This window comes from Artemia franciscana, chromosome 15, assembly GCF_032884065.1.
Source record: "Artemia franciscana chromosome 15, ASM3288406v1, whole genome shotgun sequence".
Lineage (NCBI taxonomy): Eukaryota > Metazoa > Arthropoda > Branchiopoda > Anostraca > Artemiidae > Artemia > Artemia franciscana.
The window spans coordinates 21,464,100-21,484,697 of record NC_088877.1 but is presented as its reverse complement, the minus strand read 5'-3'; the positions used below and the strand labels follow the sequence as shown (position 1 = coordinate 21,484,697).

At 33.0% G+C, this 20,598-nt stretch overlaps 1 protein-coding gene across 1 annotated transcript in view; it reads left to right on the top strand.

Annotated features, from left to right (window-relative positions):
- LOC136036178 (uncharacterized phosphotransferase YvkC-like) overlaps positions 1 to 19,567 on the top strand; it is a 142,161-nt gene extending 122,594 nt beyond the window's left edge. Inside the window, exons 22-25 of the mRNA XM_065718246.1 lie at positions 9,294 to 9,521; positions 11,801 to 11,879; positions 15,416 to 15,647; positions 18,745 to 19,567. Of these exons, the coding sequence (XP_065574318.1) occupies positions 9,294 to 9,521; positions 11,801 to 11,879; positions 15,416 to 15,647; positions 18,745 to 18,872 (667 nt within the window). The 3' untranslated portion in view covers positions 18,873 to 19,567. The remainder of the gene's footprint in view (positions 1 to 9,293; positions 9,522 to 11,800; positions 11,880 to 15,415; positions 15,648 to 18,744) is intronic.
- Positions 19,568 to 20,598: the final 1,031 nt, after the last annotated feature.

Genomic DNA, 20,598 nt, shown 5'->3' with positions numbered 1-20,598 from the left:
ATTGAAAAGGAAAGAAGGGCAGTCTCCCCCTCTCGCCCTTTTGGATGCTCCCATTACCAATGGTAGATATCTTAAAAGTTCATTTCATTGGAAATAGTCACAAAATCTAATACCGTAGCTATGCCTCAGGGGTGTCATGCCCCCACATTCCACAGCTCCTAGACTGTTACAGCTAGGAGAAGGGGATGATAGCCACATTCTTGTTTATAACGATTTTTGTTCTTTTTAAGTTTGAATTGAATATTCAATTCAAGTTTCATTCATTTTAAGATTTCTTTATTCATTTATCTTAGTACATGCTGTATGTTTGTTGGCTATGATTGTTCATCTAATTTCTCTTCGTTTTCGGATTCATTTATTTTTTAATGGTAATTTATGGTCGTGTTGAGTTTGAATTATTATAGGAATTTATTTCTACTGGTCTTAAGTTTAATGTTGCTCTTAACTTTTCTTTGAAGAAGTTCTTTTTTGGAAAGTTCATTGATTAGTACATCAAAAGAAGTTATTTGCACTTGATTTTCTCAATTATCGACAATGTCTTGGGAAAAGTCCGCGGGATTGTTAGGAACTGTAAGGAATATTGGAAGGTCAAGTTACTTTCGAATTTTTACTTGGGGTGATCATAGATCATAAAGTAGTATATGCTCTTAAGGGGCCAACATGGCTTATATGAGTAATGGGGGCTCTATGGATTAGAGCACGCTGATAGAGGGTGTGCCTGGATTACCTAGCCCCTTAAGATGCGGGTGCTATTGACTGCGCACATTATATTATTGATCGATTGTGCACACGTGGTTGTCATGTAATAGTTTAGGAGACGTTTTTTCTTCAAAATTTCTTTTTTTCAAGATATTTCCCTGTCAGAACCTTCTTAAAGACGCTAGTTAAGTGGAGAACCTCCTGGATGTAAAAAAGGGACTGGGGGACTGGATAGTCCCCTAGAGAGAGGTGTGGTAATCAAATAAAATATCTAACAAGAAACAAGCATGTTCCGATTTCGAAGAATTTTTTTTCGAAAAAAATAGAATAGTAACATCCTCAGACTTTTTTCACATCAAGATGTTTTCTTCAAGACGTTCTTCAAGACGTTTCATAATTTTGGTTTAACGTTTAAATATGGAAATCCAAGCGACCTTGTCAATGACAACTGTTGTCGACAAGGATCCTATCCTGGAAACTGAACTGCATCACGCAAACCCTTAAGATTGTAATTGCATGAAAACAAGCCCGCACAGAGATATTAGATGTAAAGCATGCACCAGAACGACTCCAAGGGGTGGTTTTTAAATGAATCTATTGATCTAAATTAAAAAGCAAGCTAGCATGGGAATCCAAAAGGATGTTAATAGGTGAAATTTTCCTGTTGTGATTAAAGGGATAAGGAATGTTAAAGTTAATTGTTATTAATTTTTTGACGCGAGCTAGAAAAGGACAGGTTAAATTAGGTATTTAGTCACTGAGGTATTACGTAAGGATCATTGCGTAAATTATTTCAATAGCCAATTGCGTGGCTTAGCATTGTGTGTGTATGTATGTGTGTATGAGTATATATATATATATATATATATATATATATATATATATATATATATATATATATATATATATATATATATATATATATATATATATATATATATCATGAAAAGAGAAATCACCAATGCAACAGCACAAAAAAAAAAAAAAAAAAAAAAAAAAGAGACAGAAGGAGAAAAGGAAGACTGTTTTCCTAAATTAGTGATTAATATAGACCAGCACTTGAATGAGGCCTTAACCCTACTCATCCATACAATCACATAGGTCAAACAGCATAGCCATACACAAACAACCATAAAGAATAATCCATGGACAGGCAGTCATGTCGTCAATAAGTATAAGTCGTCATTTACCAAACAATAGAAAAAATAATAAAGACAAATAATTCAGAGGCAACAACCCAACACAAGGGCTCATCAGGAGAATACACTGGCCTATATAGGGTTTCGCCACTTTAAATTCTCTACCCAGCCATGTGTTGTGGCTACCACAGAATATCCATGGCATCCCCGTGTCAGGTATCACCCCCAATATACATGTCTATGAAAGAAAAAAAAACAGCAAATGTAAAACAACCAAGTAACACCAAAATAAGCTTATCCTGTTAATATATCCCCCTCTTTTTAGCACCAATAGGTAAACTAAATATAATAAATTTTACAAAATCACAAATATTAACACATTGCAAAAAACCTGAATGAACTAAACATATATATATATATATATATATATATATATATATATATATATATATATATATATATATATATATATATATATATATATATATATATATATATATATTATATATACGTATACATACATATATACACACACACAAATATATATATATATATCTATATATATAAAAATAAGTTGTCTGTGGATCTGTGGATGGATCAGGTGACGTCACCTGAAAAAACTGGATCAGGTGACGTCAAAACTGAAAAAACTAAAAAAAGGCAAAAACTACAAAAAAAAACTAAAAACTAATAAAAAAAATAAAAAAGCTAAAAAACTAAAAAAACTAAAAGAAGGCAAAAACTACAAAAAAAACTAAAAACTAATAAAAAAGCTAAAAAACTAAAAAAACTAAAAAAAAAAGGCAAAAACTACAAAAAAAAACTAAAAACTAATAAAAAAAATAAAAAAGCTAAAAAACTAAAAAAACTAAAAAAACTAAAAAAAGGTAAAAAACTAAAAAAACTAAAAACTAAAAAAAAACTAAAAAAAAAGGAAAAAACTGAAAAATAAGCTAAAATAAAGGTAAAAACCAATAAAAAACTAAAAAAAAAACTGAAAAAACTAAAAAGGCAAAAACTACAAAAAAAAACTAAAAACTAATAAAAAAAGTAAAAAAGCTAAAAAACTAAAAAAACTAAAAAAAACTAAAAAAAGGTAAAAAACTAAAAAAAATAAAAAATAAAAAAAAACTAAAAAAAAGGAAAAAACTGAAAAATAAGCTAAAATAAAGGTAAAAACCAATAAAAAACTAAAAAGAAAAAAAGGAAAAAACTAAAAAAAATTTTCATCTAAAAAACTAAAAAATACTAAAAAAGGTAAAAACTAAAAGAACTAAAAAAGAAAAAAATAAATGACAACACTCAAAGAGAAAGCGACCAGGACAAAAGGAATGTTCGATTAGCAATCAACAAAGCACCGGGACACAGGGAGTATAAATGACGACCAGGACATAAGTAAAAAAAAAAAACTATCTATATATATAAAAATAAGTTGTCTGTGGATCTGTGGATCGTGGATCAGGTGACGTCACCTGAAAAAACTGGATCAGGTGACGTCAAAACTGAAAAAACTAAAAAAAGGCAAAAACTACAAAAAAAACTAAAAACTAATAAAAAAAATAAAAAAGCTAAAAAACTAAAAAAAATAAAAAAAGGCAAAAACTACAAAAAAAACTAAAAACTAATAAAAAAGCTAAAAAACTAAAAAAACTAAAAAAAAGGCAAAAACTACAAAAAAAACTAAAAACTAATAAAAAAAATAAAAAAGCTAAAAAACTAAAAAAACTAAAAAAAGGTAAAAAACTAAAAAAACTAAAAACTAAAAAAAACTAAAAAAAAAGGAAAAAACTGAAAAATAGGCTAAAATAAAGGTAAAAACCAATAAAAAACTAAAAAAAAACTGAAAAAACTAAAAAAAGGCAAAAACTACAAAAAAACTAAAAACTAATAAAAAAAAGTAAAAAAGCTAAAAAACTAAAAAAACTAAAAAAAACTAAAAAAACTAAAAAAAGGTAAAAAACTAAAAAAAAATAAAAAATAAAAAAAACTAAAAAAAAAGGAAAAAACTGAAAAATAAGCTAACATAAAGGTAAAAACCAATAAAAAACTAAAAAGAAAAAAAGGAAAAAACTAAAAAAAATTTTCATCTAAAAAACTAAAAAAAACTAAAAAAGGTAAAAACTAAAAGAACTAAAAAAGAAAAAAATAAATGACGACACTCAAAGAGAAAGCGACCAGGACAAAAGGAATGTTCGATTAGCAATCAACAAAGCACCGGGACACAGGGAGTATAAATGACGACCAGGACATAAGTAAAAAAAAAATTTAACAAAACTAAAAAAAAGGTAAAAACTACAAAAAAACTAAAAAGAAAAAAAAACTAAAAACTAATAAAAAAACTAAAAAATCTAAAAATCTAAATAAACTAAAAAAGAAAAAAAAGGAAAAAAAATAAAGGAGAAAAACAAAACTAAAAAACGAATGTATATACAGACCGGTACACCGGGATACAAATGACGACCGGGACACAGGGAATATAAATGACGACCGGGACACAGGGACACAACTACAACGGGGACACCGGGGGAAACAGGGGGATATAAATGACGACCGGGACAAAAAAACTAAAAAGAAAAAAAAACTAAAAACTAATAAAAAAACTAAAAAATCTAAAAATCTAAATAAGCTAAAAAAGAAAAAAAAAGGAAAAAAATAAAGGAGAAAAACAAAACTAAAAAACGAATGTATATACAGACCGGGACACCGGGATACAAATGACGACTGGGACACAGGGAATATAAATGACGACCGGGACACAGGGACACAACTACAACGGGGACACCGGGGGAAACAGGGGGATGTAAATGACGACCGGGACACTGGGACAGGGAATGGTCGATTAGCAATCACCATCAACAAAGCTCAAGGGCAATCATTAGAATCATGAGGTATAGATCTGAATACAGATTGTTTTCCCATGGACCATTATATGTTGCATGTTCAAGAGTCGGTAAACCTGACAATCTATTTATATGCAAAGACAATGGGACAGCAAAGAATGTTGTATATTCGCAAGTTTTACGTAGTTAAAACCATATATATATATATATATATATATATATATATATATATATATATATATATATATATATATATATATATATATATATGACTGAAGAACCTACAATGGCAACACCTGAGGAAGCTGCTCAAAACGAATGTATTCAAGCCGAAGTAGCTGAGTTGGTAAAGCGTTATGTTTCAGGTTCTAGGTCCGAGAGGCTCCAGGTTTGAACCTTGGCTTTAGCATTAATACAAAAGAAGAAAAAAACTAAAAAAGGTAAAAACTACAAAAAAACTAAAAAGAAAATATATATATATTTATATTTTATATATATATTTTCTATATATTGTCTGTCTGTGTAACGATGACTCTGGTCAAACATTTTCAGATCAATTGCTAGCAATTTGAAACGGAAAGCTCCCAGTAGTGGGAAAGCCAAGAATGTTGTATATTCGCAATTTTTACGTAGTTTGAAATACATATATAAATCTATCTATATTCACAGGTGGGACACAGGGACACAACTACAATGGCGCGTAACTAATATGGTGCGTAACGACTTACGCGCGCAGGGGGGCTTGGGGGGGCGCGAAGCGCCCCACCAACTAGGTGTTGGGGTGGCGCGAAGCGCCACCCCAACAGCTAGTATATATATATATATATATATATATATATATATATATATATATATATATATATATATATATATATATATATACATATACACACACATATATATGGGACACAATGAGACTATGCTAGACATGGTGTCCCCGTTCCATATCCGTTCCAGTGCTCCCTGGTGGCAACGTTTTTGGATTTATTTGTTTTTCTTAGAGATAGCGCTAGTAAACTTACAGACTCTTAGCAACTTTTAAACCATGATAAATACACTACCACCTGAAAATAGTATGCATTTCCTACTTTCAGACGTTCAGGACAGGTCAAGTATTGAGAATTCAGAAAAGAATTACAAAACAACCATAAAAACTCACTTTTTCAAACTTGTTGAAGAAAAATTTCAGTCATACTGACTAAACTCCAATCAAATATTGGCTACTAGATGGCAGTTTTTCAGTTGAATTTCCAGATTGTTTACGGAACATTAAGACACTAATAAGTTGAATGTCCCAATTATGAGGTGTCCCAGTTATAACCGGTCTCCATAACTCAATCCAACAATTCAACAGGTAACTAACAAATTATAATCGTATTTTTTAATTCTCAAGTCTAAGGCGTAAAAAACAGTATAGATATTCCTTTTATAAATCAATAAAACTTTTGTAGTAGAAACGAACAGAAATAAATTAAAAAAAACTTTGCACACAAAGTAGCAATTTAAAGAAAAGAAAAGAATCTTATTAAATTTAAGATCATCTGAAATTAATTCCTATTATAGTTCACTAAAAAAAAAAAAAAAATTATAAATAAAAAACAAATGAAACCTGAAACTAGCAGAAATTGAAATTGGCGATCATATCAAACATAAAGATAACAGGTGCAAACACAGACGAATAAATAAATCTTTAAAACCGTAGCTTCAATCCTTTATTATTACTTATTATTTTTTACAGAGGCACTTCATTTGGAAGGGATGGTCACATGATCTTTCGAGAGAGCTCATTTCGATTGAAATTGGAAGTTCTAGTGCCCCTTTTATTGGTCAAAAGTGATCAGAGGGCAAATACCCCCCCCCCCAGCCCTATTTTCCCCAAATGCATTCGATCAAAATTTTGAGATAGCCATTTTGTCCAAAATGGTTCGAAGATCAAATGAATATGCCTCCATGGTTGACGAGTCACCTACAGTCGACAGAGCGAGGGCTATAAGCAATGCAAGCTGTCCATTGTTAATATATACGACTGTTATGGAAGGGGTGGTCGCAAACACCTCGGAGAAAGCCCACTCGACTTTCAACCGAAAGTTACAGTTCCACCTCCAAGAGTCAAGAGTGATCAGGGGGGAGCTAGTTCACCACACTTTTTACCCAAATAGTTCCAATAAAGACCTTGAAACCGCCACCTTCTTCAAAATAGTCCAAATATCAAATAGCTGCGTTTCCGGTTTCGCTACAACCTCCCCCCCCCTAAGCCCTCGGGTTAAAAGTTATGCTAGTTCCCCATTATTAACATATAAACAATATATTTCCGCTGGTCTTACATTTAAGACGGCCTTTACTTTTCTAGGGCAAACTTCTTTTTTTTATTTAATTTTTTTTTATTATTAATTTTTTTTTTTTTAATTTTTGTTCGTTTTCGATTGCCAAGGTTTCGAGTTTTTCAATATTCTCCATTTCGAAATATATTTAATTTTTTTTAACACCAACATTCCATCGAACCATCAATGTATCGAAGTAAACAAAGTATCAAAGGAACAATAAGCAACTTGCATACCTCACAGCCCTTGACCCACGGGCTGGAGAGGGGTTCAATCCTGAAAGCATAGTTATTTGGCATTTGGTCTATTTTGAACAAATTGGATATCTCAAAAAATTGATCAGATACATTTGGGGAGCGGGTGTGGTACCGGATGGTTGCTCTTTCATCACTTTTTATTCTTAAAAAGGAACTAGAGACTTCAATTTTCGATCGAATATATATATATATATATATATATATATATATATATATATATATATATATATATATATATATATATATATATATATATATATATATATATATATATATATGTGTTTGTGTGTGTGTGTGTGTGTGTGTGTGTATTTTTGGCACGCTCTATTTGTCGTTTTAGGATATCTTCTAGCCGTCCGTGTCTTTGATCTTCATTTTTATTTTTGGCAAGTTTTTTATTTTGGTTACTTCTGACAATTTAGCAATGGCCTTTGCTTTAGCTGCCCATATTGATGTTTTCGCAATTAGTGGTGCAAATTTTCGCTTTATGGGCCTTCCAATAGACACTACATTATATAAATAACTGATACATTGGAAATTAAACATCTTTTTATGGTATGCAAGACATCATGTGAGAAAACGATTATATGATGTCATAATAAATGCTTATATGATGTACTAACGTAGTACATTTGCATTTTTCCTAATTCTTAGGGGGAACACCCAAATAAAAAATAAAATTTTCTTTTTTCTAACAATATAAACAACCTCAATTAAAAGAAATAAAAATTAATTAAGAAACGTGTTTCTATAAAAGAAGCCTTTAAAATTAAAGTAAAGAGCTAAATTAAACCAAAGACGAGCAAAACCCAGTCCGTGAATATTTCAAACTTAAAAAAAATATATAAGCACAAACAGGCGTAGGACTAAGACGGTCTAATGCTTCTAGAAGAAAGAGCTTCATTTGTGCTTTACTGAAAATTAAATAAAAAACCTTTTTCAACTGAAAGTAAAGAGCAACATTAAAACAAAACAATTATAAATTATTGTGAATATGTTGGGGGCTGCCTCATCGTCAACACCTAGCTCTTTACGCTAACGTTTTTTTATTATGTTTGAAAAAAGCTTCTTACTATTACAATTAAACGAACATAGTGTTTCAGAAGTGCGGTCTTAAAGAATTGGGACCGAATTCAAACTTTACCGTAAAGAGTGAGGTGTAGAGGAAGAGGCAACCCCCTTTATATATGTAATAATTTCTGTTCGTTTTAAGTTTTAATGTTGCTTCTTATTTTCAATTGAGAAAACTTGTTTTTTATTTAATTTCTAATCGTTTTTTACATAGTCCTAAGAAATCTGACCCAACCTCCACGGATAAATACACTCCCCACGGATATTTCCTCCAAACCAGTGGCTCTCAAACATATTTAGACGCTTTTCTTCCTCTTATCCACAAAAGATTTTAGGTACTCCTTCTCAGTTACCGGTAGTAGGTAATTAAAATATAAATAAAATTGCCAGTCCTAGAGTTAAAAAGATGTTTTATCTTTTTTCGTTGGCCGACCGCATACCCACTGAAAATTTGACAATTCTTTTGACATGTTTATTGGTATCAAAATTCTCTTTTTTAGAGCTTTGGTTACTATTAAGCCGGGTCGCTCCTTAATTACTGTACTGTTTGACAAAATATGATTTAAACATATTCTCTTTTAAAATGTTAAGTTAGTCTACTTTTATTAGTTCTTTATAGTAATCTTGGCTATTATGGTGATTTTCTTTCTTTTTACGTAATTTTGTCGCTGTTTTAATAAATATAAACTATACTGCTCAAAATACGGTTCATTTTCAGTGAAACACTTATAACATTTAAGTCTTTTAAAACTTTTGAGAGGAAGAAAGGGGACAGGCAGTGCCACTCTTATTTGTAAGCCTTGTATAGTCCTGGGATATAATTCGCATGTCATGAATGTGCATTTGCACGTTTTGAACGTGTCATGAGTGTGTGCATGCACGTGTCATGAACGTGCACATTGCATGCATGTCATGACAAAACACAGGCCTACGTAGAGTTTTGATCAATTCTTTCTTTTGTTGCAGGAGGGCTCTCAATTTCATTCTCCCAATGGCAAGAAAAGGAGTTCAGATCAGAGAGGCCACAAAATCTATACTTATCAAAACAGTTCATGAATTCAGACTGGTGTTCAGAAAATTGGCCAAACTTCTAGTTTGGAAAGGATACCTAGTTGACGAAGATCTATTGTTTTATTTTACTTTTTCTGAGATCGAATGTTTTATAAGAAGTAGGAGTCCTGCTCTTCTCCTGAAGTAAGAAACTAAAGTCTTATTATATATGTCAATTTTTTTCTTGCTCTTTTGTAAGAGGTATTTCAGTCTTCTTGCTGTTATTTTTTCTTTCTAGTTTAATCACACGAATAAGTAAAAAATGATTTAACAAGAAAACTACTATAACGTTATGTCCAACTTTGTGGAGAGGGTAGTGGCTCTCTAGCTACAGCTGAGATTCCACTCGTAGATAAAGAGGAAACGTCTTCCCTAAAACAAAGCTTAAAAGCCCTGTTACTAATTTTGAGTTTACTGGAAACTCCAAAATGATGTGGAAAATTGCCAAATCCAAACGCAAAATCCAGTGTGGAATTAAATGTGGACAAATGTTTATATTACGAATAATCAAAATTGAACGTGAAAATTCTGAGAAGAACATCAGTTAGGCTATTCCATCAGTAACGACCGTGCTAAGAGCCTTAATTCAATTATGGCAGGGGGGAATGTGAATTTCAGAAATGTGAATATAGATAGAGCTATCTGTGATTTCTATTTTTGAGGAATGAGACAGGCAAAAAGCATAACTGAAAGATGCCGAACGATTGAGTGTGGTTGGGAAACGGAGCATCTGACTTAACCGTAAACCAGACAAACAACAGAAATTATTGGTCACAGTGACTAAATTTTCGTGCTGAAGGTTCGTGTCGGAATTTTTTACAGTTTTAGCAGAATATATCTGATAATATCGCTTTAAAAACACCAGAGCAAAGTATTCCAGCACTTACCGTAGAAATGTGAAAAGTTCTGACGAGATTTTTAGGCGTAAATGTGACGAAATGTGGAAACCATCATGAATGATGAATATTTGTGATCAGAATGCTTAATTTTCCTCTTCCAGAAAAAAAAAACTATCTGACATCTTTTAAGGACTGGGATACAAAATGCCGGGGAATATAAACTAAAAAAAAAGCCAGTCTGTTTTTCGTGTTCGAAACCCCTAAACAGGAATTCTGTAGCCCCCCTCCTATCTTGAAAAACTATTAAATGTTTTTTCTCTGTAACCTTTAATCATCAATTTGAAGTAAGGGGCCCCCAGAAGATAAAACCCTCGATCATTGTTGGGGGAATTTCAAGAGCATGACTGTCGATGTTTCGTCTAGATCATGATGACAACCGCGTTCAAAGAGAAAATGGCAAACATATTGTGACGATTATTAGCAGGTTAAGTAAAAAAAGAATAGCCTATTTGGTTGTGATAGCATTATGGACCATTATGTAGTTTTTAGGCTTGAGTTTTATGTCCGCTAAAACTAACTAGCTACTGCCTCTTATAAATTCGTCTTCATAGCTCGTTCCTATACAACCAAGTACTATACAACCATATGGCACTTTTTGGTACCTCCAAATGTATATTACCTTTCCCAACCCCCTTAGCAAGTTAAAACTAAAAACACGCACTTTTGGGAAAAAACTGTTTAATGAATAAAATGTCCTTTATTTTTTCAGTTTTATGAAAATAATTAATTTTTTCGCGTATAAATTGTGCAATGTAATTATAATAGCATTGCCCTTAGATTTTTTATTTAGGTTACATGTAAGTGATTTTAAAACAAATGTTCTGCTTTGCTCTTTTCTGAAATATAATTATTTGTATATGGTTTCGACATACCTTCTAAGGGGTACTTGAGGGAATGACTAATATAAAGTTTGTTTAGGTGAATGAATCGTAATTTTTATTACTCTCTGTCTATTTATTTCGATTGTTATTTGTAGCCTAGTTGCGATGAAATTTACTAGTCTTTTATTGGACAACCCAGACTCAGGTCTTGGCTTCTAGATGATTATATCTGTTTGTTACCTGAGTATCGACTATACTATAAATCATTAGTATGACTGGGGTTATTCATAACCTCAGTCATATTAAAGACTTAAAAGACTTGCGCTACTCGAATCGCCTCTCCCGTTCTTGAAGAGGCGATATTCTGCTTAGAGATCCTAGATGGGTGGTTAGCACTCTAGACTTGAATCCCTTTGTCCGTGAATACAATGGTTCGAGACCTGGTGTCACTAGTTATTTGGTTTGAAACAGGAGTTAGTAGGAGTTAGAATCTATAAGCTCAGCCAGAGTTGACCCAACTGTAAGTTGGTATCTGAACAAATGTAGGAAGGTAAACAGTAAGTGTGTGTGAAAGAACAGGATGGTTGGCCCGCAAGCCACCATTGCTCTTCATGGCAAGAGGACAATGAAACGGAAATCAACACCGCTAGTAGGAACTTTAAAGTTTGAGTACCGTATTCTTTACATTTTTTCCTCTTTTCAGGGCTCAGAAAAGAAAAAAACTACGGACAAAGTGGGAGACACTTGTATTTCCAGAAATCTCATTTGGACTACCTATGCCGGTAGGCTTTACAGATCTCATTTCCTATTTATCTAAAAACTAGAAGTGCAAAATGTGCTAAGATAAAAAAAAAACTATATTGTTATGCTATTAGGCAGCTAGCTCTTGAAACTTGGATGAATTATAGTCATTTGACTCTTGATTCCTTTTATTTTGTTTATCTTTTAGGTTTCTTGTTCTCTTTATCCAGTAGGCTTTACTTCTCGCAATGCAAGTGCTTCCTTGTTTTCACCTAAATAGGTTTACGTTCAAACCTCAAAATTGTAATTTATTTTTAGTATAAAGTCCATCCAGAAGTAAAGTACGGATACTCAGTAATGCTCCTTAACTTCTCAATATGTCACTTGCAAAATCTTAAATGGAGATAAAGCAAATTAACTTTTCAAAGTTTCAAAACCTTTCAAAACCAAAAAAGCAAAATTACAAAAGTTTTGTGTAAATGCTACTGTCTAGATAGTCAATTAAAAACTTAAAACGGAACCTTGCTTTTTCTACTATTTTACCTAAAAACCCAATATAGTCTCATAGAAACAATTGTGTTACAAAGGAACATATTCATGTAAATTATATAAAAAGATGAAAATATCCAAAAAAATGTATAAATTGGGGGGAAATTTTTAATTATCATCAACCATCAACAAATACAATAGAAATTGGTTTCATATTGCTGGCGCTAGTCTGCAATGCAGCTGATAACTAAGTCTTAGTAAATTATGACTGACGTTTTGACAAATTAGATTTTATGATAAAACAATTGGTTCACCATATAGAAACATTTTCCATTGTATATTTATTCAGAAATACGGCTATTAATCAGGCTATCAGACATCTCGTGGTAATGAACTGTGCCAAGAGCGACTTGAATACACAGCAGCCGTAACTAAGAAAATGAAGTGTTTATAACAACTACGCAGGACTAAGATTAGGCAAGACTAGAATTGTATTGAAAACACAAAATATCATTAGATATTTTACTGTAGAAACATAAAGCACTTAGTATCTATTAATAAAGCATTTAATATAAAATATAAATTTCAGTGCCTTAAGAGTGAAATGCTTGAAATATATGTGTGATTTCGCTTATTAATATTTTTTTTATGTACAAAAGTCTGTGTCCTTTAGATTTCTTCTTCCACGTATACGTAACCATCGTTAATGATAAATGGCGGCAGCTCGGCAGGATTCAACTTGTATTCTTCTTGGCATACAAAGTCAGGGTCACATTCTCTACAATATAATGTAACCTCATTTCTATTATATCACTTCGTAAAGTCAATAATAGTATTTTGATTCATATTATAAAATTCATGTGTTTTAAATTGCTCATTTGAAGCAATGTCACATACGATACCCTCATATGAAGAATCACTTTCTGTAACTGTCAAATAAAAATCAGTACAATTAAAAATAAACTGAAATTACGTTTGGGTTTTTTGAAGTCATGCCAGGGTAAGTATTTTCCCATTTATCATACTTATTGTAGTGACAACTCAAGCATAGGAAACCTCTATTTTGAGAGACACAAACATTTTCAAGACATGAATTACAGGGTTTAATTTGCACTGCGAATCTTCTACGCAAGTTACATTGATTGCATAATCTACACTTCTCATTATAGTCGCCAATAATACTACAATTCTCAGAGGATGACCAGCTGCTCAATGTATACAGACCTAATGGACATGAGCAAAACATTTTTTCAATGTTGAATGTCTCACTTCTAAAAAAAATTGACTTGAGAAAATAAATGTCTTCTAGGAGGAGGAGTAATCGACTGACGTCACAAAACCTGTATAGAAATGACTTTTCGACTTACTTGATGTGACCTTGCAAAATGGCCGTCTAGGTAGTTGTTAAAGGCAAAACCACAATATCATTTTTGTTTTGTTTAAACTAATATATTAATAAATCGAGCAAATGCATCTTGGCCACGACTGAAGAGTTTCATACAATAGTTCAAAGACGGAGACTCACTTCTCATTATATCGTTAAGCATTCTTTGAGAAAATATTTTTCTTTGAAGAGATAACTCAAGAAAATCATCATCTATAATGAAATATTTTTCCAAAGTCACTCGATTCCGTATGATTCTTTTATTCTCAGATCCACTCATTTTTAATCCTGACACTCTCACTACCAATTATAGATTAACAAGGATTTTTTATTTCAATTTTTTTTCAGTAACAAACTTACTACTTTTTTATAGATTGACTCAGATCGTTGTCTTCAATATATTTCAATAATACATTTAATCCGTTTTATAATCTTTGTATATGCATAATATTCACTTTTGCTGCAAAGCACAATTATTCCTCCGACTTGAATTTGCTTAATGAAATTACTTATCTTGCAAAGATCATCCCCTATTCTGGGGTTAGCCGGCACCCCTTGTAATTTCTACTGCTACGCTAGGCGCTCTAGGTTTCATTTCGCCATTGCTAGTGCCTTCAATATCCAATAAAGTAAAACCATCCAATACTAAAGGAAAATATCCTTGATGTTGACACATTGAACTCTTTTTCAATACTGAGTAAATCTAGCAACTCACGTGTTGTTGACCTTTTAAACCAGTTTATGCCGGATTGAGGTCCACCGGAACCAAACAAGTCACGTAAGATTACGTCACCCTTGCCTGTAAATATTGGACCTCAATTTTTTTCTACAGACGGGACTTCCCCGCTTGACTAACAAACTCTAACAAACCCTCTTAGGTAACAACTAAAGAAGTCCTGATTTGGTGGGTCCTAGAGGTTTCTCCCTACACCCTTAGGTATTTTAAGTAATTAACACCTGCATCTTGTAGAAAACATTCGCCATTACGTAGATATTCTATACTGTTACAGGTGCGCTATAGTATTGCACAAGACCCGGTTGTGCGTAATAATCTTCTTGTGGTACTAGTAGCTCCATTTGTACACCCCCATGGGTGCCATCTGACGTACTATAGCATTACCACTGAGAGAATCCTCTGTAGGAGGGCAACTGTGGCAGGTTGTAATATCCATACAATGGACAACGGCCTCTACAAGAGGCTGCATCGACCTTGTCAGTGGAGCCGCAAGACCCGCTAGACCTTACAGTCAACTCTATTCCCAAGAAGCATTGATAGATTGTCGTTAGACTACATAAAAATGACTTACCAAATCTAACTTACCAGAATCTTTCACAGGGAACATATGCCCTCGATTTAAATATTATAGATAAGTTGAAAACAAAATGGTTCAAATCTTCAAGACATGTTTGCTTAAGATTTATATTAAGCTAGGCACACAGATATATACAGACAATTAGGTAAAATTGTAATGCAATTAGATTTTTTTAAGGGTGACTTTGTAGACAGTTACATGGGATGTAAGCTTTTGAGAAAAGAGAAGAACCTTATATAAGAAGATATTCTAGAAAGTCCGGTGGAACAAATACACCATTTAAAATTAGTTACTGAAACTTTTTCACGGAAACAAGGAAACAATGTACTACGATCATTCGACCCTTAACTTCTCTTACAGCAATTTTCCTCAGTTTCAAAATTGTTTTCAGGAAAAGAATGAAGAAGATAATGTTCAATACGATTGTGTAGAAAGCCTAAATGCCACCCCAGTGTGTTCTGGAAAAGTAAGAGGTAAAGCACGGGTGGTACTTGATGTGGCCCAAGCTCATCTGATTCAAAAAGGCGACATCCTCATCACTAGGTCTACAGATATTGGGTGGAGTCCGTATTTCCCACTTTTAGGAGGTGTTGTAACAGAGCTTGGTGGACTTATCTCTCATGGTATTTAGTTTAATTTAATCTCATTTTTGCTTAGTTTAAACCAGTAATTATCTTTTCATGTGGTTGTCTATATCTCCCCGTGTCTCAATATGCAGAAAAGACGAGGAAGTTTCTGGAATAAATAGAATTGACGGTAATTTTGTGTGTTAGCGTGTGATTTTTTTTTCTATTGACTTGTGTTTGCTATACAACTTCAATTTTTTTGTTGCCGGGTATCATTGTTTTTCTGTTTTTGTTTTTATTTAGTTGCTAAGACAACTTCCGTGTGTTTTTTTGTTTTTTTTCTGGGTTGTATTATGTTCTTATTTTATGAGACCTTATCGTAAGATAATGTCCTTATGGTCCAGGTTGAGCTTTCAAGTTTTAGTTGAAGCATAATATTCCGCGTCGAATTGACGTCTCAAATATTCAGTTCTTACCTCCGTTGAGTCAGCCATGTTATCTTATCTATAAGATTGAAATATCTTGTATTCTTACCAAATTATCCCTAACCTATTTTTTATTATTAATACAAAATTTACCATAATAGCCTTAGGACAAATACAATAGACCTCAAAGCAAATCTGTCATAGTGTAGATATACTAACAGTAGCGGAAAGTCCTATAATCTCCATTAAATATTTTTTAGAACACATCAGTCTAGACCTTCATTCATGACTCTGCCTTCGTGCACGTACAAGGGAAAATGTTTAGCGCGTTACCAAGGGTTTATGGGAAAACTGAACTGAAACTATTGCTGTGACGCAAACGGATTTACCGTTTTCATGCGCTTTGATGTCTGCCATTTCCGAAGGAACTTTTCCCTACAGTTATAATCTATATTGTGAAAGCTACTAAACATTTGCGTCTATATCATAAAACCCTTGAATTTTTGATAATTGAGTTCTGCAAAAACTAACCACAAACATTTTTGGAGATATTAGAAGGTGATTGTTGAGAAACGTCGAACGAAACTTTTTTTACAGAAAACGGAAATAGAAAAAAGTTCAAACAGTTCAAGTAATTTTAATTATAGAAGGAAAATCCTAAAAGTAAAGAACTGCCTCCTTTTTTCTCCAAACTTTATTGAATATATCTGTTGATGAGGATTTAGTGAAGGGTTTACATATTCTATAATATGTTATGTCTGTTTTCTCTGCAGCTTCTCCCTCTGTTAATTCTTGAAGGGTCTTTTCGCAGAACCTTAAATTATATGACACCATTATATGACTTCCAGATTTCTTCTGTCTTCTCTAGATATTATTCATAACTCTTTTTGTTTGGACTATTTTGTATTAATGGTTTCTTTTCGTCTGCTAATTTTGGCTAGCATTTCAACGCCATCTAAAACTACATATAGCGTCTTAACTCTTTTTGCCCTGCTACAGGTGGCAGAAATGCTAATTTTGCTTTTTTGGTGACTTGTGTTCTTGGCGTTGGGATTCAGCTAGCAAAGAACATAATAAATTCATAGGCACGCTTTGGCACATTTTGATAACTCTACTCTATTTCAAGATTTTTATTTTATTTTTTAGCTTTTTTTTTAGCTTTTCATAGCTCAGATGCTAGCGGTAAACAGGTACTGAGTATCGTTAAGGAGTTGTGTCAAAATAAGGTACCGGGTAGGGAAGTTTTTTTAATGCTATGCTACATAAGGTTTCAATTAACCAGCATTAAACTGCATGAGCTCTGAGCTCTTGTTTTTCTTGTAAAACTGTTGCTTCTCTTAAAGAATTGGCATCCAGGAACGCCGCTGCCATAAAACCTCTTCACAGGAAAAAATTATAAGCTAATTTTAAAAGTATCGATTCTTATGTAACGCATTGATCTTTAAAAATGATATAGAAGTTTGTTGTTGCTAAAAGTCAAGTTGAATTTTGGAGATGAAAGTAGGATAAATAGGATTTTTTTATCATCAATACCTGCTCAACATCTGGCTAAGGTATTTTTGCTCAATCATTACTTAAATAAAATGGCTATAGTCATTTTAGCCCAATCACTATTCAAGCAGCCTTACAAATTCAACTTAGAATAGATTTATAAATTTTGTTCCTTGAATTCTATTTACAAAATTAAACTTAAATTCTCTCGTTTGAATGTTTTTCTTGGAGGTGAGAAAGCTGTACTTTACGTTGTGCTAGTAGTTTCCATTTCATATAAGGGCCATGATAAAGCCCCAAGGATGTTATTCTTTTAAGCTTCTCATGTTCTTTGATCCTGATTGAGAGCGCTGGGCTTAGGAGAAGGGGTAATTCAAGTTGAGATTTCCAGTTCTATCAGACCCTCGCAAAGATTTCTGCGTGTTAGTAGACTTCTTCGATGTAATTCCTAAGATATCGACATGATATGAGTATATGATATGTCTTAACGCAAAGATTTTTCAGGGGGTACAGTTTTGATAAACCATGAACATCCTCGATAAATGAAGAAACTTTTCTTATTAGAAATGCAGCCCACTGCCCCTTATTCTATATTGTAACAGTTTGAGCATTAGGAACGGTCTAAGTTTTGAACTAAATTTTGTAGCGGGGGATCCAGCCATTTCGAGATATAAGTATTTAAATATCTACATTGCTCAAAATCGGTGTTACCCCCTTCCCACTTCTAATGAATGCTTTACTATACTTAATTATGCTGTTGTGTAGGAAATGTTTTCCATGCATTTTTTTTTTCTTAGTACTTGTATTCATTCTTATTTGCTCTGAACCACTAGGCCTCAGAGACAATATGCCAAAAATCTTCAGGAGTCTATCGAATAGACTGTGTTAGCAACTAAGTATTCTATGTTGCTCTAAGCCTTAACTGTACTTTCTGTGTTTGAGGTTACCCTCCCCCTTTCAACCCTCCTTGAAATCTTTAGTTTGTTACAGTCTTCTCCACGATTTGTTTTGTTCTTCATATTAGTTTACTTCTTTTTCATTTTTACTCACCCACCCTTCCCACAAAAAATAATTTTCTGTGTACGTCTCTGATGGAGGATTTTTTTTTTTTTTTTTTTTTTTTTTTTTTTTTTTTTTTTTTTTTTTTTTTTTTTTTATCAGATCAAAGCTCCAGTTCACTTAGGGGTTCCTGATTAGGGTCTGTTACTTTTGGATATTCATTCTCTTATTTGTCATAGGTGCTGTTGTTGCTAGAGAATATGGGCTCCCATGCATAGTTGGTGCCGCGAAGGCCACCAGTATCTTTAATTCTGGTAAGTTTCGTATATCCTTTCGTCAACATTGCATCTACAAAAGGGGAGCTTAATGAAGTGGCGTAGTTTACTTTTTCTTGTTTTTCTTTGTCGTCTGAAGAAGTGAAAACCCAGAGATGCAAATAGTGAGAAATCACTGTGACAATAAGTTTTAATTCAGGGACAGTACTCAGTTCTCGGGGATGAACTTCAGTTTTTCTTTCGCCCTGAATGGAGGAAATTAGCACTTATAAAATTCTGCATTGGAAGTAACGAACTGTAAGTGAGGAGCAACTCAGCCCAATAGTAATTGAAACTCTAAAAAAAATAAAAAGAATTCGTTTTTATGCTGATTTCCAATATATAGAATACATCAAGTTTACATTTGCCAATCAAAGGCTATGAACCTGAGGAAATTTGCCTGATTTTCGTAAAAGGGGAAAAAGATCTCCAAAACGTCAAGCAATCCTAATGAAAATCACACAATCAAATTCAGCATATCAGAGAATTCTAATGTAGATATTTCAAGCTCCTATATACAAAAAAAAAATTTTCATATTTTTCATTTTTCATTTTTTTGTCCAAAGAAAGAAAGATCACGGATTCGTATTTATTTAATTTTTAATTATTTTTTGCTGTTTTTTCCTAGGGTAATTCTATCGAACCAGTAGTCCTAGAAGATCGGGAAAGAATTCATCCAAACGGGCATTGAGAGTTCTAGTGGCTTTTTTAATAACCAAGAAGATTGGAGGACAAACGGTTCTCCCACACGAAGCGGATCAAGAGCAAAATCTTTGGGGGTGGGGGGGGGGGCAATGTGACGAGGGTGCCAATAATTGACCAAATTGACTAATTTATTTTTAAAAATGAGTGAAAAAAGAAAAAAACAAGGAATGAGGGCACCTGAAAAAAACTTCGGAGGGGACCGGGGTCCCCCTGGTTCCGCCAGTGCTTCTCGCACCTTTTTCCCAAAGACACCTGATAAAAAATTCCAGATAGCCATTTGATCAAAAAAAATAGTTTAAAGGTCCAATAGTTATACCTTAGGGATGACGTAACTCCCCCTTGTCCATGGGGAAATGGTTGTAAGTTTTGCAATTTGTGCATTGTTTATATATAGTTTTTATTATTGAGAAATATACGGGAAATCTGGAGGGATTTCTGCAGGAAGGAGCATTTTCCAAGGCGATAATTTTCTGTGGGAAGAAAATTTTCCAAACGAAACTTTTCAGGGAAGATCTTCAGCCATTTTCCCTGTCCCTGGGGAAATGGCTGTAAGTTTTGCAGTTTGCGCATTGGTTATATATAGTATTTGTTGAAAAATGTACAGGAGTTTTGGGGGGGGATTTCTGTAAGAGGGAGCATTTTTCAAGGGAATAATTTTCTATGAGAAGAAAATTTTCCAAACGAGACTTTCCAAGGAAAATTTTACGCTAGAAAAGGGAGTAGCCTGGCATGATTTGAAAAATGGTAAGAAATTAAATAAAAATTAGTTGTTTTTTTCAACTGAAAGTAATAAGAAATATTAAGACTTAAAACGAGTAGAAATTGTCTGCATATGAGGGGGACTGCCCCCTTCTCAACTCTACTCTTTGCGCTAAAGTTTGAATTTTTGTCACAATTCCTAAGGAAGACTGCTCAAACACGCTTTTTATGTCTTTTAAAGGAACTTTAAGTCGTTTGAGGGACTTTAAGGTAAAGAGTGACGGTTGAGGAAGGGGCATACGAATTCTTTTCGTATTCAGTTTTAATATTGATTATTACTTTCATTAACTTTCAAATTGCTACTTTTTGTTTATT